The sequence below is a fragment of the Camelus ferus genome, chromosome 3, assembly GCF_009834535.1.
Source record: "Camelus ferus isolate YT-003-E chromosome 3, BCGSAC_Cfer_1.0, whole genome shotgun sequence".
Lineage (NCBI taxonomy): Eukaryota > Metazoa > Chordata > Mammalia > Artiodactyla > Camelidae > Camelus > Camelus ferus.
The window spans coordinates 79,154,035-79,179,216 of NC_045698.1; the positions used below are offsets into that span (position 1 = coordinate 79,154,035).

General features: G+C 36.3%; 1 protein-coding gene across 7 annotated transcripts in view; it reads right to left on the bottom strand.

Moving 5' to 3' along the window:
* CCDC112 (coiled-coil domain containing 112) overlaps positions 1-25,182 on the bottom strand; it is a 116,425-nt gene that overhangs the window by 11,733 nt on the left and 79,510 nt on the right. For 2 of the 7 annotated variants that reach the window (XM_032476528.1, XM_032476529.1), the window contains 4 exons: positions 21,066-21,151; positions 15,756-15,814; positions 3,827-3,948; positions 83-204 (listed from right to left, as the gene is read on the bottom strand). In XM_032476528.1, coding sequence (XP_032332419.1) covers positions 83-143 — 61 coding nt within the window. In that variant the 5' untranslated portion in view covers positions 144-204; positions 3,827-3,948; positions 15,756-15,814; positions 21,066-21,151. The other 5 variants (XM_032476527.1, XM_032476526.1, XM_032476530.1 and 2 more) reach the window with 4 other exon arrangements.

Here is a 25,182-nt window from a genome sequence, read left to right on the forward strand (position 1 = left end):
TCAGTGCACAAAGACAAAGCACAGGGCAAAACTACAACTTTATATCACTCAACAGATTTTGTTCATCATGAACTCAGCTTACTTTCTGTTTTCCTGCTGTTCATCAATTTGTTTTCCAGTTCTTCCAGCATACTGTGTTCCATTCTGAAGTCACTTTTTTGGTTGTAGAAATGACTATGTTTATCTTTTTCTATGTTAATAACTCTTTAGGGAAAGAAACAAATAGAAAATATGACTTCAGTATATTTTTAATTATTTAAAATATGAAGACACAATCAATACTTTATATTTGGATTAATTCATCTAAGGACTCAAAATATAATTACTTGGATCAATAAAGCTAAAGAGTCAAAAGAGTAGTTAGAAAAGTATTAAATTCAACTAAAATCACAAGTAATTTGAATTGATACTTAAATTACAAAATGTTAATTTAAGAAAATTCAATCCTAGACTTGCTTTGAAAATACACAAACCTTTGGCTATTGATTCCAACTCAATCTCACTGTGGGCTGAAAATGGTCACCACTGCTGATGGCTGCTTTCAACAGAAGATATTGTTAACTTTGTAACATCAGTCAAGACATTTAACCTCTCCAGGTGTGAACCTTCTTATTGCTAAAATGTGACTACCTGCTCTCCACTACCCAACAGGGCTGTGATTAACATTATATGAGATAATTATATGTGAGGGATCTTTATAAAGTAACATGCACTAAGGAAATGCAAGTTATTAATATTAATACAACTAAAACTACAAAGGCAAACCATCTATGAAGACAGGACTTTTGTATATTTAAGGGATATTGTCTACATTTACTTCAAAATTTCCTTCGGCTCATCCTTGCTCTTTGGCTTTAATTCATCTACCAGTAAGGAAGGAGTTTGATTGTTAGTTTGAAACCCTGGGTAAAACAGAACAATTACCATTAAGAAAATTTTTTGATTGGACAAAGAAATTTATTTTCTCAACACCTTTTTCTTTCTCCCAGAAGGTGGAAACTAGTATGACTACTTCTCCACTAAACCTGAATTTAGTAAGTGGTGAGGTGTCTCTGGCCGTTGACTTAATTTCATACAACCTGAGGGGCAACTATCTAAGGTAGAATTTCCAAAACTTTTTCACTTGCCACACACAGAAAAAATTTTAATATAAGGCATACTGGGATAAACAGAAAAGCATGCCACAGGACCTACCTGGCTGCCCCAAAGGCTAAAGGGAACATAACTTGGATGTATGTCTGGGAGAGGAAGCAACACTGGGTAGAAAAGAGACGTCAAATAGATTTCAGTCTCCAGGTCAACTCTAATGGATTGTGGGTGGCTACTGGAGTCCTGTGCTGAGGACTTGGAAGCCCATTCGGTCTCTGGATAGGGTGTGGGGAAATTACTATGATCAAATAGAAATGTCTGTCATGGACATGGGATATGCTCCGACAGTAAGTTATGTTTTGCCATTCCTGGATTAGAAATATTCATGTACAAAGACATTCAAAACGTAACAATGCAGAAAAATTGCCACACATAGATAGGAAAAGATGCTCAACCTCGCTTGTAACATGAGAAATGCAAATTAAAGCTACACCATGATAGAACTGTACAGCTATCAGATTGGCTAAAAAAAATCAAACGTTTAAATAATATATTCTGATGATAAAACTGTGGGGAAATAGGTCCTCCCATATATTGTTGGTAAAATTGTAAATTGCCTATGGGGGACAATATTCATCACATTTGCAAATTCATAGACCTTTGACTCAGCACTTCTACTTCTAGGAATTTTTCCTAAAGATAAATTCACACATATGCAAAATGATGTGAGCCTATGTGGATACTACAATTAATTATAGCCTTATTTGTTTTAACAAAACTTTGACTATAACGAAAATGTCTGTCACAAAGGAGCAGGTTGCATAGATTATGATACACTCATACACTGGAATACAATGCAGTGGTAGTGTGTACGATGTACTGATAAGGAAAGATCTCCAAGACAGACTCTATTTTTAACAAAAGTTTTATATGAAAATCTCAGACATACCTCAAAGTAGAGGATGGTAAACTGACTCCCCTCATATAGTTCCATATGTATACCCCGCACACCACTCTGATTCAACAATTTTACCTCTCTTGGTACATCTATCTTTTCTTTTCTCTTTCTGCTTAAGTATTCTAATGTAAATCCACTATATCTACATAATTTCACACCAACACACTTTAGTGTGCATCTCTAGAGATTATGGATATTTGACTTACATAATTCCAATGTCATTATCAGACCTGACAAAATCAATAATCCCTTAGTATCTAAGATATACTCAAGTTAAAAAAACAAAATAAAATAAGATGCAGAACAGTGTGTATAGTATGCCACCATTTATATAAGACAGGAAAAGTCTGAATATGTATTTTTCTTTCCTTGTAAGCACATCAAATATCTATGGAAGGATAAACAAGAAACTAAAAACAGTAGTCATCTGAGGGGAGGGGAAGTGGGTGGCTGGGGTCATGGGTGAAAGAGAGACCTTCCACTGTGTACCCTTTGATATGAACTGATTTTTCAATTATGTGAGTGTATATGCTATTCTGAAAAAAACAATTATATTAGAAATTGTGTTTTTGCCTTTGCATTCAGTGAGAATTATGGGATAGAAATACTCTTCCAATAGATTTTTCTAATACTCTTTCAAATAGTTATTCCAAAAACCTTGTAACAGACGAGGAAAGCCTAATCAGAGCTATAAAACCAACACATACTAGTCGGCAAGGTATCTATACTGGCATAATCTGCTCGTTTGCTATTTATATGGACATTAACTGCTTGGTGAGTTATCCTACCTAGAAAAAAAATACATAAACCAGAATTTCTAACCTAGAGTTCAATTCTAAGGTAGTGAATTTTGGATATTTAAAAAATTTGTATTTTATCAAATGCTGAGTATTAAAAATATGAGAATCATACAAATGCAGTGAGAATTCAGTTTTACAAAGCTACAGTATGGCATAACTTTTCAAAATTCAAACAGTACACTTTTTTATCAGTAGCATTTCTAAACAGACAACTGCCACTAATTCTGGCCTAGAGACCATTTCTTATGAAAGGTTCCTTTCCTCTTGGTTCTTTAGCAGATTGATACTGTATAAATGAAAAGCAGTCTTTATTTTATAAAGCCTTCAAATACAGGTTAGGGTTGAGTGCTCTGAGTTCTAATACTTTTATCGTAACTCATGATATTTGTTGTATCATATGGTGCTACTAACAACATTGAACATTCAGTAAATATCACAGGTTATTTAAAGAAAAATAATATACACTAAAAATTAAAATAAATGGCAACTTCTCAATTATTCTAGTCAAAATTTACAGGATGGAACTTGAAAGGGTCAGAGACCAAGGAAGGGACACCAATTAAAAGGCCATTAAAAAAAATAACTCAAGGGTACAGACTTTTCATTAAAATTATTCACTCACTCAAAAATATTTACCAAGTGCTTACCTTGGTAAGTGAAAATATATTCAATTTGCTACTTGATATATGTCATCTAAAAAAATAACTATTGTTTTCCTTGAAATACACTGATTCAAAGTGGTAAAAATAAATAAATAAAATTTAATAACTCTACTTAAAATTAACTTTGTATTAAATAGTTTATTATCATTTGTCTATTTCATACATTCCCACCTTTCTCCTGTTTTATATTTGAAAAGTTAGTGATTAGAATTTCATTAACTTAATGTGGCTTGGATAGGTGGAATAGAATTAACTTTATATTGCCCATAATAAAATAGCTAGTAATGTTACCTTGAAGATAATGTTCTTATACTTACTGATTTTTAAATTTTTCTGCCGTGCGTATGAATTCTGCCTTCTTAGTCCGATTAACTTTCTGCTTCCAGTTTTGAAGCTGAAAAGGACGAATTCCACCTGAAGTACCAAGACAGCCATCATTCTACAGAGAAAACAAAACTAAATTTATCCTCAATAATACAAATGGTAGGATTTTGAAATGGAATTTTTTAAGAGATAAAACATCAATAATGGGGAAAATTTCTCAGGGGAAAATTTGGGGGCCAATGTTATTAAATTTAAAAAAATACATTTTGTGGAAGAAGGCATATCTATCTTAAATTAGTGAGTCAGAAATGTGAAATGTTCAGAGACTTAGACAAAAATCTAATTCTTTCATTTATTCAGTCATTTAGCAATACGTATTGAACACTTAAGATGTGACAGGTGCTGCACTAGACACTAGAGAAGCAAATGATGACTCATGATTATATGGCCCCTGCCTTGAAGTCTAGTGAGGGAAATAGACTTAAAAAGAAAAGAGTAAATAAACAATAAGTTAAGGGGAAAAAACTCAAGTACAATAAATGAGGTTAAGGAAATAAGAAGTGCTGAGATGAAGATAATAGAGCAAAGGGCTGTTTTCAGTTAGGATGGGCAAAGAAGATCTATTTAATGGGCTGATGTTTAAGAAAAAATGAAATCAGCCATGCCAAAAGCTGTAGGGAAAGGTGTGCCAGGCAAAGGGAACAGCACGTGCAAAAAGTCTGACAGCAGAAAAAATCTTCGCTAGTTCAAGCAGAGAAAGGCCAACTGTGATAAGAGATAAGTAAAGTGTGGAGCTTGGTAGGCGATGACAGGAGAGAGGGAGGCATGTGGCATTTCACACCCACATTTTAAGTCACTAGGTGAGTCTGGATTTTACTGAAGGGGTTTGAGAAGGATAATGTCATGATATATATAATTTTTTAGGAAAATCTTTCTGGCTATTTTTTTGGAGAATAAACTGGTGGAAGGTGGTGGAGGGGTGAAGCAAGATTGGAAGCAGGAGAATCAATGAGGTAGGTGGTGCAGCAACGCAGACAGGAGTGATGGCGTCCAGGACTACCAGGGAGACAGTGGAGATTAAAGTAAGAAGAGTAAATATATCTTGGAGGTATAATTAAGAGGAACTGTTTACAGCCTGGATGTGGGAGATGAAGAAAAAAGGAAGCAAGCCTTTAAATTTCTAGGAACAAGCAAGCATTAAGTAATGAATTTTGGAAATACTTTTAAAATTGAGATACAATTTACATGCCATTAAATGTACATAAAGTTTACAATTCAGTAGTTTTTAGTATATTCACCAAAGTTGTGCAACCAGCAACACCATCTATTTCCAGAACATTTCCATCAGACCCAAAAGAAACCCCATACTCATTAAACAGTTGCTCCCCACCCCCATTTCCCCCTAGCCCCTGACAACTATTAATCTGTTTTCTAATTCTATGGATTTGCCTATTCTGGACAATTAATATGAATGAGATCATACAATATGCAGTCTTCTGTGTATGACTTCTTTCACTGGGCATAACGTTTTCAAGATTCATCCATGTTGTAGCATGAATCTGTACTTTGCTGCTTTTTATGGCGGAGTAGTATTTCATTATATGGATCTACCACATTTTGTTTATTCACTCATCAGTTGATGGACAATTGGGTTATTTTTGCTGTATGGTCAATATGAATAATGCTACCAAGAACACCTGTGTACAAGTTCTAGTATGAATATATATATTCAGTTTTCTTGGGTATACACCTAGCAGTGGAATTTCTGGATCACCAGGTAACTCTTTTTTACTCTCCCATTTAAACATTTTGTTTGTCTTTTCATTGTTAAGCTGGAAGCATTCTTATTAAGTCCTTATCAGAAAAACAATTTGCAAATATTTTCCCCTATTTTGAGTTGTCTTTTCACTTTCCTGATAATGTCTGTCTTTTTTATTACAATCAACCTAATGGATGTAAAGTGGTGTCTCACATTGGTTTTGACTACTCCATAATGACTAATGATGCTGAGCATCCTTTCATATACTTATTAGCCACTTCTTTGGTGAAATATCTACTTATACCTCTTCCTATTTTTAAAACTGGGTTGTCTTTTTATTTTTGAGTAGTAAGAGTTACTTATATATTTTAGATATGTCCTTATCAATATATGACTTGCAAGTATTTTCTCTCATTCTCTGAGCCATCTTTTCACCTTGACAATGTACTTTTAAGCACAAGGGTTTTATATTTTGATGGAGTCCAATTTACCTGTTTTATCTTTGGTTGCTTGCCCCATTAGGTGTCATACAGAAGAAACTATTACCTAATTAAAGGTCATGAAGATTTACATCCATGTTTTCCTCTAAGAGTTTCGCAGTTTTATCTTTTACATTCAGGTCCCTAATCCATTCTGAGTTAATATTTACGTATGGCCTGTGGCAGATGTTCAACTTCACTTTTTAGTCTATGGATATCCAGTTGTCCCAACATCTGTTGAAAAGACTATTCTTTCGTTATTGGATTGTATTAGTATCCTTGTTGAAAATCAATTGCTCATAAATGTAAGGGGTTACTTTTTAACTCTCACTGATATATCCATCCGTAGGCCAGTACCACATTGTTTGATGACTGCATCTTTGTACTAAGTTTAGAAATTAACAAGTGTGAGTCCTCCTACTTTGCTCTTTTTCAAGATTGTTTTCATTATTTTGAGTCTCCTGCATTTCCCATGTAAATTTTAGGATCAGCTTGACAATTTCTGCAAAAAAAAAAAAAAAAAGGGTAGCTGAGATTTTGATAGGGATTGCAGTGAACCTATAAATCAATTTGGGGAGTACTGCCATCTCACCAATCTTAATTCTTCATATTCATGAACATAAAATGTGCGTTTAGGTAGGTCTTCTTTAATTTCTCTCAAAGATGCTTTTAAGTTTTCAAAGTATATTAGCTTCAGATATACAGCAAAGTGATTCACTTATGCCTATGTGCATATACTTTTTCATATTCTTTTCCATTACAGGTTATTACAAAATATTGAATATAGTTCCCTGTGCTATACTGTAAATCCTCATTGTTTATTTTATATATATAGTGGTATGTATCTGTTAATTCCATGCTCCCAGTTTATCCCTCTACCCCCCTCCCCTTTGGTAACCCTAAGTTTGTTTTCTATGTTTGTGAGTCTGTGTCTGTTTTGTAAATAAACTCATTTGTACTATATTTTAGATTCCACATATAAGTGATAGCATATAATGTTTATCTTTCTCTGTCTGACTTACTTCACTCAGTATCATAATCTCTAGGTTCATTCATGTTGCTGCAAATGGCAGTATTTCATTCTTTTCAATGGCTGAGAAATATTCCAAAACAGTATTATTTTCTTAACTTCATTCTTGAATTGTCCACTACTACTGTATAGATTTTTGTAAATTGTTCTTGTACCCTGAAAGCCAGCAGAACTTGTCTATTAGTTCTAATAGTGTGTGTGTGTGTGTGTGTGTGTATTCCTTAGGATTTTTTATATAGAAGACAATGCCACCTGCAAATAAGGATAGTTTTATTTCTTCCTTTCCAATCTGGATACTTTCTATTTGCTTTTCTTGCCCAGTTGCCTGGCTAGAATCCCCAGTAAATAAACTGGTAAGCGTGGATATTCTTGTCTTGTTCCTGATCTTACGGGGAAGCCCTCACTCTTTCGTCATTAAGTATTAAGTTAGCTGTTCGTATTTCATAGATGTCTTTATCAGGCTGAGAAGTTGCTTTCTATTGCTAGTTTGTTGAATATTTTTATCGTGAAAGAGTGTTGGATTTTGTCAGTTGCTCTTTCTGCATCCACTGAGATGATCATACAGTTTTTGTTCTTTACACTATCAATATGTTCTATTACGTTGATTTTCATATGCCTGGAATAAATCACAACTAATCATGGAATATAATCCTTTCCTACATTGTTAGATTTGGTCTACTAGTGTTTTGTTGAGAATCTTTGCATCCGTGTTCCTAAGAGATACTAATTTGTTATTTTCTTTCTTGTGATGTCTAATTTTGTTATCAGTGTAATAATGGTCTCATAGAATGAGCTGAGAAGTGTTTCCTCCTCTTTTTTTTTTAAAAAAAAAGCCCCTAACTTTTATATTTACCTCTACATTTGTCTTTATTATTTGATATATTTATATATCTTTATATTATATTACCTTTATTATTACATACATTTACATTATACTGACTTTTATATTTACCTCTACGTTTACCTTTACCAGTACACTTTACTCATATTATTCTCCATGTGGATTCAAATTATTGTCTAGTATCCTTTTATTTTCACTTAAAGGATTTCCTTTAGTATTTCTTGAAGGGCAGATATACTGGCAATGAATTCTTAGTTTTTTAAAATCTGTGAATGTCTTCCCCTTCATTTTTTTTACTAAAGATTTTTACATTATACTGTGAGAAATTTATGTAGACAGTAAAATTTTTTTAAATTTGTTCATTAGTTTATTTTATGTATATAATATAACCCTGATCATATGGGGAAATTATGTTTAGCTGATGAAAATATGCTCCAATTCTGACAAGAAGTACTATACAGTTGACCCTTAAACAGCACAGATTTGAACTGTGTAAGTCCACTGATGTGCATCCTTTTTTCCAATAAATATACTGGAAAATATTTTTGAGATTTGTGATAATTTGCAAAAACTCACCAATGAACCACATAGCATAGAAATATTGAAAAAATTAAGAAAAAGGTATGTCATGAATGCATGAAATATATGTAGATTCTAGTCTATCTTCAACATAGGTGAAAGGTGATATTTAATATAAAACTAATAATCTGTCAATTTTCTTACAGTTTTATAGCTTTGCTTTCAAAGAATTATATTACCATACAGTATGCCTCTCTCTCCTAATTGGAGAAACTGCATGTCAGTCTATCATCACAGGTAAGTGGTTTTTCAAAAAAATGGAACAAAGTTTCCAATACTATATTATGACTATGACTATGACTATGACTATGACTATGACTATGACAATGACTATAACATTGTAAGCCATAGATATTTTATAACGATTCATTCATTAGTGTATAGGCTAGGTTACTGTGAAGCAATCATATTGATTACACTAGGCTACCATAAAGAATATTGCTACTTTTTCATTATCAATGCATGAATTGTCATAGCTATAAATAAATATGAATTTCTTCTTCACATTATCTTTTCATTTTTTATGTCGTGTGTTAGTAATACATATAACATCTACAGTGTTTTGTACCATATAAAACAATGTTGACATATGTACTGACAGGCAATTCATCTTGTAAACAGATGATGTAAACTTACAGTACTGATAAATACAGTAAATATAGTTTTTCTTCCTTATGATTTTCCTAATGACATTTTATTTTCTATAGCCTATTTTATTGTAACAATATGGTATACAATATAATACAAATAACTTAAAAAACATGTGTTAATAAACCAGAAGATCAATAGTATGTTTTTAGTAGTTTTTATAGATATTTTCCATTTGGTGAGACATCATTCTCCTACTTTATTTTATTTCTTTAGAAATAGTTTCCTTTAGCTTTTTGAACATATTTAAAGTAGGTGATTTACAATGATGTTAGAACACTTCCCCATTTGATAAACAAAAATTAACTCAAAATGGCTTAAAGACTTAAATATAAGACAAGACACAATAAATCTCCTAGAAGAAAACACAGGCAAAACATTCTCCGACATAAATCTTAGCAACGTTCTCCTAGAGCAGTCTACCCAGGCAATGGAAATAAGAGCAAAAATAAACAAATGGGGCCTAGTTAAACTCATAAGCTTTTGCACAGCAAAGGAAACCATAAACAAAACAAAATGACAACCTATAGAATGGGAGAAAATATTTGCAAATTATGCAGCTGACAAAGGCTTAATTTCTAGGATATAGAAACAGCTCATACAACTTAATAAGCAAAAAGCAAACAACCCAATCCAAAAATGGGCAGAAGACCAAAATAAGCATTTCTCCAATGAAGACATATGAATGGCCAATAGACATATGAAAAAATGCTCAGTATCACTAATTATCAGAGAAATGCAAATCAAAACTACAATGAGGTATCACCTCACACCAGTCAGAATGGCCATCATTCAAAAGTCCACAAATGACAAATGCTGGAGAGGGTGTGGAGAAAAGGGAACCCTGCTATGTTGCTGGTGGGAATGTAGTTTGGTGCAACCATTATGGAAAATAGTATGGAGATTCCTCAAAAAATTAAACATAGACTTACCATATGATCCAGCAATCCCACTTCTGGGTATATATCCAGAGAGAACTCTAATTTGAAAAGATACATGCACCCCAATGTTCATAGCAGCACTATATACAATAGCCAAGATATGGAAACAACCTAAATGTCCAATGACAGATGACTGGATAAAGAAGTTGTGGTATATTTATACAATGGAATACTACTCTGCCATAAAAAGAATCAAATAATGCTACCTGCATTGGATGGTATGGATGGACCTAGAGATCACCATTCTAAGTAAAGTAAGTCTGAAAGAGAAAGAGAAATACCATACGATACCACTCACATGTGGAATCTAAAAAGAAAAACAGAACACTATGAATTCATCTAAAAAACAGAAAGATACTCACAGACTTAGTAAACAATCTTATGGTTACTGGGGAAAGGGGGTGGGAAGAGATAAACTGGGAGTTTGATGTTTACAAATGTTAGCCACTATACACATAAAAATAGATTTTAAAAAAAGTTTCTTCTGTATAGCACAGGGAACTATGTTCAATAGCTTGCAATAACCTTTAATGGAAAAAAAATATGAAAACAAATATATGTATGTATATGCATGACTGGGACGCTGTGCTGTACACTGGAGATTGACACACTGTAATTTACTGTACTTCAATAAATAAATAAATAAATAAATAAATAAATAAATAAATAAATAAAGTAGATGATTTAAAGTCTTTGCCTATTATGCCCAACATCTAGTCATCCTAAGGGACAGCTTCTTTTTACTAGTTTTTTAAAAGTTTTTCTGTGTGTGGACCATACTTTCTTGTTTCTTTGAATATCTCACAATTTGTTTGTCAAAACTCAACATTTTAAATAATACAATGTGGCAACTCTGAAAATGAGATTCTCTCCCCTCCCTATGGTTTGTTGTTGTTGTTGTTTGTTTAGTCACTCTTTTGAACTAATTTGGTAAAGACTGTATTATTTGTCTGTGTGGCACTGAAATTTCTGATTAGTTAGCTTAGTTTTCAGTGAATGACTGGTTGGTCTTAGATGTCTTGAACCAGTAAGTCTCCCAGCCTTTGCCGAGGGGGTCTGTGTACATGCTGGGGCATGCCATCAGCACTTTGGCACTTTACAACTCTACCTTAGCCTTCACTTCCTGCTTGCGTAGCATTTCAAGGTCAGCCAAAAAAGAGAACTCAGGCCTTTTAGGTCTTCTCTGGTGCATTCGTTTTCTACTGCTACAATAACAAACTTACCAAAAATCAGTTTACCACAAATTTAGAGGCCTAAACAACACAAATTTATTCTCTTAAAGTTCTGGAGATCAAGTCTAAAATTAAGGTGTTGACAAGACTGTGTTATTTCTGGAGGTTCAGGGGAGAATCTACTTCCTTAACCTTTCTCAGCTTTTAGAGGCCATCTACATCCCTTGGCTCATGGCCCCTTCCTCACATCACTTCATCCTTTTCCACTGTCACATCTCCTATTATTGGTTCTGATCCTCCTGCCTCCCTCTTACCTTTGTAAATGTATCAGCCCACTCAGATAATCAAGCATAATTGTTCCATCTCAAGATCCTCAATGTAATCACATCTGCAAAGTTCCTTTTACCATGTAAGGTCACATTCACAGGTGCTAGGGATCAGATGTGACTATCCTTGGAGGGGAGGGGGACTCTGCAGTCTGGACCTACATACAGCCCTATTCATGCGTGTGATCTTCTAGAGGAAATCCATTTTGAGTACTCATTTGAAATCAGAGAAGGAATATAGTTATTACTAATGGATCATTCCAGGCAGCCAAATGCCATAAAATACAGACCATCACAGGGGAGTCACCAGAAACAGAACAAACAGAAGACACAGCCCTGTCCTGGTACAAAACCAGGACATACACTAGTGTGATACTGCTAGAGACACTTCAAAAAAAAGTCGTAATTCAGCTGCTAAAATGGTCAAGAGGAAAATGGCAATAGAGAGAATAAAGAAATATGTAGCCTTTGCCCTTAAAAGTCAATGGCTGAGGGGAATTATGAAAAAATAGTACATAAATATTAAAATGCATAGATATGGTACATTATTACTTTTTGTAATGACTGAGAAATTTATGGGATTCCACACCCAACGGAGGTTGTAAAATAAAATACAATATAAAAGAGTTCTGGTGGGGAGGGTATAGCTCAGTGGTATAGTACAGGCCCAGCATGTAAAAGGTCTGGGTTCAATCCCTAGCACCTCCATTAAATAAACAAATGAATAAATAAATAGATAAATAAATAAATAAATACTTAATTACCTCCCTCAATTTTTTTAATATTAAAAAAAAGAGTTCTAAAACTTTAAAGATAATTACTCCAAAATAATTTAAGGGAACTGTTATAGACTGAATTATGCATACCTAATTCATAGTTGAGGCCCTAGCTGCCTTTGTGACTAGATTTGGAGATGGGGCCTTTAAGAAAGTAATTAAGGTTACATGAGGTTATAAGGATACAATCCTAATCCAATAGGACTAGTGACGTTATAAGAAAAAGAGACATGAGAGAACCCTCTCTTTCTGCACATGCACAGAGGAAAGGCCATGTGAGGACACAGCAAGAAAGCAGCTGTCTATAAGCCAGAAACCAACCTTGACAGCACCTTGATCTTGGGCTACCCAGTCTCCAAAACTATTTAAAAAATACATTTCTGTTGTTTAGGCTACCTCTCTGGTATTTTGTTATGGAAACCCTAGATGGCTAAATTGGAACTCCAGATATTTTGGCAGACATTTCTAATATCATGAGTTGTCATGAGAAAGTTGGCTCTTCTCAGGAAAACATCAGGTGGTTTCACTCTTAGAGTCAACAGGAATATTCATTCACGGAACTCTATGACAAATACTCAAGCTCAGTGCTAGGCTGTAGAATTTGAGTGTATAGTGTGTGAGTACGTGTGTGTGTACACGTGTGTATGTGTATATGCATTTGTGTGTGGTATGTTCGGGGAATACAAAGATGGATAATACATAATTAAACTCCTCAAAATCACAATATGGTACAGCAGAGATTCTAATTCCTTTTTTAAAAACCCAAACACCTTTGAGAAATTCTGCCTCACTATTATTGTGATTATCAACCAGGAGGCTCTGCCTTCTCCAAGCTGATGAGACTGTATAAAGCAGGGTGTCTCAACCTCAGCACTACCTGATATTTTGGACCAGATGATTTTTTGTTGTGCTTTCCTTTGATTTGAGTCTGTGCCCACTTGATCCTAGCAACACAAATGACATTCCTCACAGCCCCCCTGCAGTTGTGACAAAGCAAAACTGTCTCCAGACATTGTTAAACATTAGGGACTGATAGAAAAGTTGAAACAGCTTCACAAGAGATTCTGATCCAACTCTGAGGAAAGGCAAACCTCTGAAGATCACCAGGTGGGTAAGAGTGTGCATCAATTAACAATGTTAGGCAACTTGCGAGAAATGCAAACCAGGCGGTTATAAGAATGTACAGAACAAATCATTTTCAGCTAAAGTAAGCCAGAAAGGTTTCATGGAGAAAGCCAGCAAGAAGGCTAAAACACCAGGGTCATACAGCTAAAAAAAAAAAATCTTCAAAACACTTCAGTATATTTTATATATTATGTATATCCTATATATATTTATTTCTGTAATAATATATTTTACATGGTATTATTTTTCTATGTTTTATATTTTTTCCTAACACACTTGAGCCAGAGTTAGAATAGCAAAAAGAATTACAGAAGATGTGTGAGAAAATTTGTCTCAGGTGGAATTTCTTGAATTTACCTAAGTAAAGACAATGTATTTCCTTAGAGGAAGAAAAAGATGGAACCTGTCCTCAGCCCACAACAGTCTTTCATCAGGTAGGACTTATCCACAAATATTGTGAGTGTCTACTATGTTCCTGGCTACACAGGCACAGTTCTCAGTGCTGGTAATACAATAGTGAGTAAAGCTTCCAAAAGTTCCTTCCTTCCTAGAGGACAGGGTTTACCTTTCCAGGCAGTGTGGAGAAAGACAATAAAAAAAATAGACGTAAAATATGCAATGTATCATACAGTAATAGGTGCCATGGAGAAGAATAATACCAGAAAAGAGAACAGGGTGTGCTGGATAAGGGGATTCAGTTTGGTGGGGGGTGGGGGGCATGGAAAGAATCACTGAGCTGATGGCATCTGAACAAAGTTATCTGAAGGCAGAGATGGGGCTGGCCAAGAGACCATGAGGGAAGAGCATTCTAAGCAGAGGGAATAGCAGCTGCAAAGCTCCTGAGGTAGGAGAGTGCTTGGCAGTCTGAGGGACCACCAGGAAGTTATGGCTGCAGCAGAGTCAGAGCAGGGAACTGGAGATGAGGGGGCAGGGAGGTAGTGGGGGCGGCTCATAGGTCTCCTGGACCATGGTAAAAACGTTTGCTTTTACTCCGAGGGATCTGAGCAGTAAAGTGTCATTACGGGCTGAATAACCTGGCTGTTGCGAATGAAGGCAAGACTAGAAAAACAAAAACCAATTAGCAAAGTATTTCTGCTAGGAGAAATGATGGTGTGGACAAGGGTAGTAGCACATGAGGTAAGAAGGCGGGATTCTGGATTGATTTGGAAGCTAGAACAGACAGGACTTGCCTATGCTTTGGGTGTGGGCTGTGAGAGAATGAGTCAAGATATTTGACCTGAGCAGGGGAATCCCAAAATTCTCCTTGACGGATCCTCTGGTCCTCAGTGCGGAGAAAGGGGTCTTAAGATCATCTTTGGAAACACGTCTGCCTCAGACCATCCAATATTTGATTCCTCCTTGTGTTCCCAGGGTAGGTCCAACAGAGAAGCCACCAGTTACTGGGCACCGAATCTCTCTCTAAACAAGCATTGTACCAGGGGCTACCCAGACTTATTATCCAGGGTTCAGAAAGGTGCATATCATCAATTCTAATTTTTAGAGAAGAAACTGAGTCACCGAGAGGGTAAGTATGTTCCTATCTCATAGGAACTGCTAGGGTTCCACCCTGGTCTTCCCCGACTCCAAAACCACAAGGGAGGTGACTCTGTAAACGCAGTTAAACGCACAAGCGAACCAAGCGCAATGTCTGGCGTGTGCCAGGCCCCGAGCAAAGGGAGGCTATCACCGCGCCTCCAGCTTCCTGCAGCCGCGCTTAGAGGACACCTGTTCAGCTGGGGGTCCCGTCCCGCCTCCAGGGCCTGCAGCCCCCTCGGGCCCACGTCCGCCTCCTCGATTTACCTGTTGCGGCACCGGCGCTGCTCCTACGCCGGTCCCGGCGGCCGCGCCCGCCCCCGCCACAGCCCCGGCTACAGCCGTGGCCGCCGCCGCCACCACTACCGTCGTCAGAGCAGCCATCTTTCCAAGCCTAGACACTCGGGCCGCTGCGGCCACCCAAGCTCGGGGTGCGCGGCTTCGGGCGTGGGCAGGTCCTGGCTCTGCTGAGGCGGCGGGCTTCCTCTGGGATGCAGAGCCCAGCCGAGGTACGGGGCGGGGCCAGAGCACAGGGCGGGACCGGGGCGCAGGGCGGAGCCGGGCCGGGTGCAGGGTAGGGCGGGGCCGGGACCAGGGCGGGGCCGGACCGCGGGACGGGTTGCGGGCGGGGTGAGGCGAGGCGGGGCCGGGCCGGGGGTGTGGGCGGGGTGGCGCGCTCCGCTCCGTTACGCTCTGAAACGCGGTTGTCTTACCGTGCACGTATCTACTCTTATTCTTCAAAATCTTTCTCTTCGCCTCTGTCGTCCCCTAACTGCCAAGAGAATTCATTGTTTTTTTTTATTATCACACTTAAATGTATTCCTGTCATATATAGATATATGTTCTACATAGATATCCACACACCCACAGATACAGACATTTTACGTAATAGAACTTCTTTCTAGGTTTCTACTGAATTCTGGTGAAACTAAGTCTAATTGAAAAAGACATTATTAACGAGCCTGAACAACAAACTATTTCACATTTTCAAACAAAACAGAGCATGCACCCCACCATCAGATATTAGAGGCAAGAGTGCTACATTTGCACTTGTAGGACTTGGCTAATGAGACGGGAGATTCCAGACACAGTGTTGGGAAGTTGGAAAAAAGTCAGAGATAACTCCTCCAGTCAAGGCATAGGTAACCAGTCGGAATTCAGCTGGTTTTTGGATGCACTGCCTTTTCCTCCTTGAAAGGAATGGGTTCATTCATTCAATCAATACACAGCTGCTACTATATGTCGCCCTTGAGAATTCATTGTTGAGTTAGACACACAGGAGGTTCCTTTTCTCCAAACTTCTGGTAGGGAAAGCAAATAAGTAAACAAACAGGGTGTTTACTGAGCACTTACTTTGTGCCAGCATTGTTCTAAATAATCTAGTGAAGTAGGTACTATTACCATCTTCATTTCACAGACAAAGTTAAGTAACACAAGACTATACAGGTAGGAATTGGGATACAAGCCTGGGTGGTCTAACTCCAGAGACCATCCTGGTAGAGACATTAAACAGGCAGGTGGAGCCCAGCACAGAGACTGGAGCCAAAGATAGGAATTTGACCTTCATCTCCAGGTAGAAAATATCTAAAAAGACTGAATAAGATCACTCAGGAAGAGTATAAACTGAAGTCTGAGAACTAAGTTCTAGAGCCCTCTAACACAGGTGACAGACAGCAGGAGGAGGAGACTCAGAAGGAGAGGTCTGTAAGAAGGGAGGAAAATCAGAATCCTATGGAAGAAATTATTTCAAGAAGGAGAGAATGGTCAACTGTGTGGTCTGCTGCACAGAGGTTGAGTGAAATGAAAACAGAGAACCGATGGTTGGATTTGACAATGGGGAGGCCAATGGCCATCCTAACAAGAGTGGTAGTGTCAGTAGGGTGGTAAGGACCAAAGCCTGGCTGAGAGGATTGAGGAGCTAATGAAGGTGAGGAGTAGAAATTATATCTTTAGACAACTATTTTAATGATTTTATGATGCAGGTGATGAGTTGAAATGAGGTGGTAGCTTGAAGATGTTTTGTCTCTGGTGTGAGGTGGTAGCCGCCTGAAGATGTGTGGTCTCTGGTGTGTGTGTGTGTGTGTGTGTGTGTGTGTGTGTGTGTGTGTGTTTCAAGGTCGGGACTACTGGAGGATATCTGTGCCCTGGAGTCCAAGTCACAAAAGGAAAGTTTGATCTTGGAAAGAGGCATCCACTCTTCTTGACTGGAGGCTGCTGCACAAGCTGGTAGATAGATTTGAAGAGAGAAGATGGGCTACTCTCCTTTCCCCATGCACTAGCAGGAAGAAGGTAGCTTGGGGGTATCGAAAAGGTAAAGCGTCTCTAATTTATGTACTTACCTTTCATCCAAAATGAAGTCTGTTGCTACAGCACTGTCTGAGCAACTGTAACTGTTAGTCTAGAATAATCTGGCAGCCTCAAGGGAAAAGAGTCAATCAAAAACTTGAGTAGTCTCTGCAAGGGACAGCACTGGAACAACATGCAAGATGCCTGCTTTGTTAAAGATTTTTAATGTTTTATTAGGATGGAAAATTCAAAAAGAAGATTAAGAATCTCATAAACAGACAACCAGAGTAGGCCTTTGCAACATGCAGATTAGGCAGTTGCTTGGGTCCTCACTTCTGGGTCCTTTCAGCGGTCACGCTACCAAAATATATTTTCACTGTATAACCTCCTCAATTTAGTACCAATTCTAGTTTAACATCATAGGTTTGTCTTGCCTTAACTTCTTTTATATTTGTATTTATTTTCTCTTAGACACTGGAAATCTTGGTTCTTTGGACTATCAACATATTTACTTATTTGCTTTTTCTTACAACAGTTACATAGTTTCAAATTATAATTCTAATATTACCACTAACAGTAAACCTACTGAGTGAAGTTTGCAATTCGTTCTTTTTGTCTCAGATGCTTTTTGTTCTCAGAATATGTCCTGCACAAGATGTTCAGTTAGTGTTGTGTTCAAAAGTCTTCTGAAATCTGTCTTTTCTCTGTATAATAATGGAATCAATTTTTATGCAGTTGGATTCTTTTGATTGTATTTCTGTTCAATTTCAGTTTTTCGCTGTTTACTTTTTTAAAAAATATGCAAAACTCATAATATAAGTAAAGACAAATGCTATGACATGGTATATGTAAAGAAGCCTAGCTTCCAAACACATCCTCTCCATGCCTTTTCAACTGACTATCTGTAACCATTTTTTAATTCATTTCTGGCTCATTCTTTTGTGTTTCTTTTTGCAAAAATGAGTATATATATACATATATATGTATTCTTGTTTTTCCTTTTTTCTTTCAAAAACTTGTAGCATACTGTTTTAGTTTCCTAGGGTTGCCATAACAAAGTATCACAAACTGGGTGGTTTATAACAATAGGTAAGTATTCTCTCACATTCAGGAGGCCAGAGTCCAAAATCAGGGTGGCAGCACAGTTGGTTCCTTCTTGGGGGCTCAGAGGGAGTATCTGTTCCATGCCTCTCTCCTAGCTTCTGTGGTCACCAGCACCTAGTAGTATCCCTTTGCTTGTGGCAGCGTTACTCCAATTGTTGCCTCTCTTTACGTGGCCTTTTCCCCTCGCGTCTGTGTCTCTGTGTCTAAATTTTCCTCGTGTTATAAGGACACCCATCATTGGATTAGAGTTCTCCCTAATCCAGTATGATCCTATCTTAATTTGATTATATCTGCAAAGACCCTGTTTCCAATCACATGCACTGCGCTTATTGGAGAAGAAAAAAATTTCCTCCACCATTCCAGGTTCTTCTGGTGGTCTAATAATTAAACTGACATAAGACATATCAACAGGAAAAAAGCAAATCTGAACTTCATACATATGAGAGTTCATAGAAATACGTGACTCAAAGAGATGACCAAAGCAAGCAGCTTATATACTTTTTAAGACAAAGAAACAAATTTGTGAAGAACTGAGAAGACAAAGAAACTGAAGCTTCAGTACTAATTAGTGAAGGAATTAAGCAGAGTTTGTTTACACAGCCTTCTCTGCCCTGAATTCCCTATCCCTGGTAGTATAGATGCCTTTACCTCCTGGTGTAGGGAGGTTGCCCTTCACATGGGAGATCTGTTTCCTGCTTTCAGGGGATAGAAGGTAGAGTCAGAGTGTCCTTGCACTGGCTGCTTCTCAAGTAACTTTAATTCAAAACAATCAATATGTCAATATGGCATATTTTGGGGTGGCCTGCCCTTAACTCCACGACAAATAATGATTCATTAGTATTTCGTATTTAGGGAAGTGTATCTTCAGTGGAATTACTGAGTCAAAAGATGAATGCAAAGGCAACATAGCTAGATATCGCTTAATTCCTTTCCACAGAAGTTGCACCATTTTGGACTCCCACTCACAATGCCTGCGAATGCTTGTTTCTTTATTATTTGCCATCACGGTGTTTCTTCAAGTTTTTGTATCTTGGACAATCTGAATAAGTGAAAAATGATATCTCCTAGTAAGTGTAATATGCCTTCCTCTTGTTCTGAATGAAGGTCAGCCTTTTTTCATAAGTTGAAGGACATTTGTTTTTTCTTTGAACTCTTTTCATATTTTTCCCCAATGGTATTTGGTCTTGCTCTTTCCAGTTTTTAAGAGTTCTTTATTAATTAGTTGTTTGTGATGTAATTTTGCAATATAAATTGTAAATATTTTCTTCTAGGTTTTTTAAAATTTCATTTTTTATTGAAGTACAGTCAATTTACAATGTTAGTTTCAGGTGTACAGCAAAGAAATTCAGTTATACACACTTTTTTTTTCAGATTCTTTTCCATTATATGTTATTACAAGGGACTGAATATAGTTCCCTGTGCTATACAGTAGGTCCCTGTTGTTTACCTATTTTATATATAGTAATGTGTGTCTTTTAATCCCAAACTCCTAATTTATCCCTCCCCATCCTTTCACCTTTAGTAAACATGGTTGGTTTTCTATGTCCGTGAGCCTATTTTTTGTTTGTAAATAAGATTTCGATCATTTTTTTTAGATTCCACATATAAGTGATATCATATGATATTTGTCCTTCAAGTCTGACTTATTTCACGTAATATGATAATCTTGAGGTCCATTCATTCTTCTAGGTTTTTCTTTTGTAACTTTTGCTTTTTTTTTTTGCTTTGAAAAGTTTTTTATTTTTATATAGTCAAGTTTGTCAATGTTTTAGTATTTTCTTGGATGCTTCTGGATTTTTAATCATAGTTGGAAGGGCTTTTCTCACTCCAAGTTTATAAGGAAAAGAATCCTTGCTTTCTCACGTAGTTTCACTTTTTATATTTAGATATCTGGATTATTTGGATTTCACTCCGATATTCAGCATGGGATATGGATTCAATTTTACTTTTTCCCAAGTGGATATCTAGTTATGCCAAAAACACTTATTAAAAACAGTATATTTTCCACCAGCAATTTTAGGCATCACTTAACTTTTCACATGTAATTGTTCTATCTTGAATTTTTCATTCTATTCTCTCATTCTGTGTATCTATTTATGTATCTATCAATGAACATACATTTTTTAATTATAAGGGCTTTATAAAATGTTTTAATATCTTACAAGGCTAGTTCCTCTCATTGTTCTTCTTTTCCAGGCTTTCCTACCTTTTCCTGCTCATTCATTTCCCAAAAGAACTTTGGACTCAATAGTCTACTTTGAGATAAAAATCTCAATATTTTTACTGGAATCATTTTACATTTTTTTATTAACTTGAGAATTAACATATGTATGATGGAGAGCTGTTCTATCCAAGAGCAAGGTATGCCTTTACATTTGTTCAAGCCTACTGCTGCATCTTTGAAGAGTAAACATTTTCTTTTAAGTTTATATAAGTTTTAACAAACGTTTTCACTGCCACTAGAAGTAATTTCCCCTCCCGTGACATCATCTAGCTGGTTACTCTTTGGATATATGACGACTACTGATTTTCATTTGTTAATATTTTTATACTCTACTTTAATCAGTTCTCTTAATTTTGGTTTTATCTTTAGAATGATTCTCTTAGGGTTTCTTTTTACACTATTACATTACCTGCAAATAGAGATCATCTCTTTCTTTCCAATTCTCACACTTATTCCAGACAGCAAGATGGAAGAAGGCTGTCAATTTGGGTTCCCCTGAAATCAAATCATGAAACAAAGATTTAGAAGTGGCAAATATATTTTTTTACATAATTATGTAAAGATCACTATTGCAAATTGAACTGTGGTGAAACAGTTATGATCCATCCCAAAATCACAGAATAATATGCTGAAAATGTGTGGAATTGCTCCCAAGAGTTAAGCAAAATCAAATATACTCTTATGCCTGGCACTGGATTATTCTTTCAAATAGATTTAATTATTAACAAAATATTAGCATTACTGTCTTAAACACTCTGCCAAGTGAATGTGACCTATAGAATTCAGCAGTATAAACTGACAGGGCTGGAATAAAGTTGCTTCATATTGACTTCTGAAATCAAAATAAAAGCTAATGTAATATTATTTATATAGGGGGTGATAGTTTCCTCCACAATTTTCATTCTCAAATAAAAACAGCTGAATTCCTTCCCATTGGCCTTTAAAGGGCTATTCCCATACAAAATGTTCAATTGCTTACATTTAACTATATTTATGGAAGATAGAAAGGGAAAGTGATTTAAAGAGTTCCCTGTCTTTCAGCTCTTATTTGCCAGTTGCTCGGTAATGTTAGTTTCCTAACCAGATACTCTCCAACAGACTGTCATGGACCAAAAATATTTATTGTTGAATAATAAAAACAACAACAACAGCCAAATCAGCAACAGTGAATCTTTACTTCAAATGTAGCTGCTAAGATAATTTGAAGGTAAGTCCAGATAAAAGGAAAAAAAGTGAATATTTATTTAAAAAATAATAATCCTTACTTTTGAGGGCCTATTGTATGCCAAACACTCTTATCAACACATATAACTACCCTTTGGTGTAAATAAATAAAGTTTGAAAATCTTAGTTAATAAACTTTCTAAGACAATATAGTGAGGACATGGCAGAGCCAAGCATGAAGCCGGAGTCTGACTTTATAATCAGTACGTATTTCCTTAAAGCAAAAAAAATCTCCAAGTCTATTTTTCCTCTTCTGAAAATTTTTTTTCTTGGAGGCCAGTAAAAAATAAAGAAGATAATCACTTGTGTTTGAATGGATGTTGATTATACTTTTACAGGTAGTCCCAGGTTCACATCCTTCAGATCAGCCTCAGAGAAATGAAAAATCTTCAATATGGTTGATAGTTCTATGACTACACCACTTAGTCCCAATGGAGCACTCTCCCCTGAAAATTCAAACCCATTTGATGAACATGAACCTATCATTTAAAAACTAAATTCAGAAAAAGTTATCACAGGGTCATTCTTCGGCAGCTAGATAGAAAATTAAACTCATATATCACCTATATATTCCCTCAGATTTATAGGAAAAATTTCAGGAACTCCTAGCTCATAGGAACAAAATAACATTAAATCAAAAACATATCTCTACACATAAATATAGAAGTTAACAAATTGAACATCATGAAAAAGATGAAGAAAATATTAATGAATGGTTGAAACTTCTGTAATGTTTGAGTTTTTTAAAAAAATAATTTCATGTATTAATTTGAGCAGCCGTACTAGCTACCTCTGGGCTTTTTTTTTATGTGAGAAAAACAACTATTTTGTAAAACCAGTACTTTTTGAATTTTTGTTACACATAGGCTGAGATAATGTTAACAATTTAAAATTAGGTGGTGCTTATGAAATATAACAAAAAGTAAATGTCTACTGATAGGCATAATTTGGAGCACACAAACACTGTATAGCTTGCTCATGTTGAAAGGAAAATCAATTAGCATTAGGGCCGTTATCAAGGAAAGGCTATAGACATCAAACCAGGTTTCTGAGAACAGGGAAGTAAAAGGAAGTAGACATTCCATCAAGACTTGGGCAAGGAAGTAGGCAGCACTGAAAGACTGCTCAGAGAGTGTTACAGATCTGTCTGCAGGAAGTACCTGGAAACCTTAGTGGAATCAAAAAAGAAAGAAAGAAAATAGGAAAGGTTTTAGTTTGGTACAAATATATGAAGCCAAGTGTGTGCTTGACTTAGCTATCGGTCAGTGTAAATGAATGAGACATAATGACTAGTTCCTGCAGATTTGTTTCCCCAGCCCATCAATATTTCTGCAAGGACTAGTTCTTAGCTTGGGAGGCAAGGATGTTCACTTCCTTGGCAGAGCTTGGGATTGTAACTGTCAGATACCTATAGCAGAATTGCAATCTCTCTTTAAAGCTGCCAACCCATGGGGTGACTACCTGGAGAAGAGCATAGGGAAGGGTCTTTCAATATACAGAGGATCAGGGGATATATTTTATACGGTAGATCTAATCTACATATCCCGAACTCTATCCATGGAAAACAGGGACTATACTTTCTTTTTTAACACTCATGAAACACTCACAAAAATGACCATATATTTAGGCCACAAAAAACCTCAATAAATGCCAAAAAGAAGAAATAATGCAGATATAATTCTCTGATCACAAAGCTAATCAACCAAGAAGGCAGAAAGACCCCACTATCTAAAATTTTTAAAAATCTCTTAAAACTCCAGAGCCAAAGAAGACATCAAAGTTAAAATTGCAAGAACTCAATTAAACAGGGAAAGACACGGTAATGAGGCACACATTTTGCTGGGACACATTACAGCAGACACAGCAAAACTCTGGAGCCGACAGTTCTAGTATCAGTTTTCTGATCCAGCGGTAACAGATAAGAAGGTGTGTTCCTGGAGCTAAGAATTCTGGTGGCAACTTCTTGTTCCCAGGTCACATAAAGATGGTGTGTTCCTGGAGCTAACTGTAGAGATGTGGCTTCCTGACTGTGGCAGAGGGAGCAGGTCTCTCGGCGGGCCAGTTCTACAGTGTGGTTTGGGGAGTTATTCCCAGAGAGCTTGCTCCTCTGGCTCCCCACTGATTTATAAGCAATTCATCCCCTGTATTAAATTCCTTTCTGTTTTTTGCAAGTGAACTTTGATTGATAAAATAGATTAAAAGAGGAAAAAATTGTACAATTTTCTTCAAATATGCTTGAAAGGCATTTGATAAATTTCAACATCCATAATTAATTTTTAAAAATCTTCATAAAATAGGAAAGATGGATATGTCTTAAAAGCCAGCATTATGTTTAATAAGGAAACACTACAAGTATTCCTATTAAAATCAACAGCAAGACAATTATGTCTACAGTCACCACCATTATTTAGCATAAGTCTAGAGGTTTAACCAACGCAATTAGACAAGAGAATGTTTTAAGAGGTATAAACATTGGAAGAGAGAATACATTTATTACTACTTATAGATGATGAGATACTTGGAAAATCCAAAAAACTCAGTTATAAATCTGTTGCAAACAATACGAGAACTTATGAGACGGATAAGTACCAAATTAGTGTGCAAAAATCAACTGCCTTCATCTGTACAAACAACCAGTTAGAAAACATAATGGATATGTCAATTACATCTCCGTGGGGGAAAAAAAAGAAAACATAATGGGAACGAAGACCCAGATTGCAATAGCAAAAGAGAAAATACCTAAAAAATAAACTGAACCATAGAGCTAACAAAATGACATTTTAAATTAGTAACTCTTTCAGAGAGGACTTACACAAGAGGTTAACTTTCATACCCATGCATGTTTGAAAATGCTTTCATTTTGCTCATACCTGAAGGAGCGTCTGGCTCAGTAGAGAACTCTAGACAGTAAGAAATTTTCCCTCCGAACATTGAAGATATTGTTCTGTTGTCTCTTCTACTCAGTATTGCCACTGAGAAGCCCAGTAACAATCTGATTCTCGTCCATCTATAGTTAACTGGTTTCTTTAATTTGGAAGCCTTGGAAAAGCAAAAGCAAAAGCAAATCTTTTTGCTATTTACCATCAGAGGTTCATTGAGAAGAACTCAAAGCCTGCCAAATCCAGCAGAGCACTGGAGTGTCCTCTCCAACACATCTGATACCATTGTGCCTACTTACTGTGGAAAACACAACACCAAAAGTGTAAGCAAAATTAATCTTCAACCAATTCGGCTCATATGCTTTAATGATTTCCTACCAATGAAATTTGATAACCTCACCCAACTACAGAAAACTGCATTTC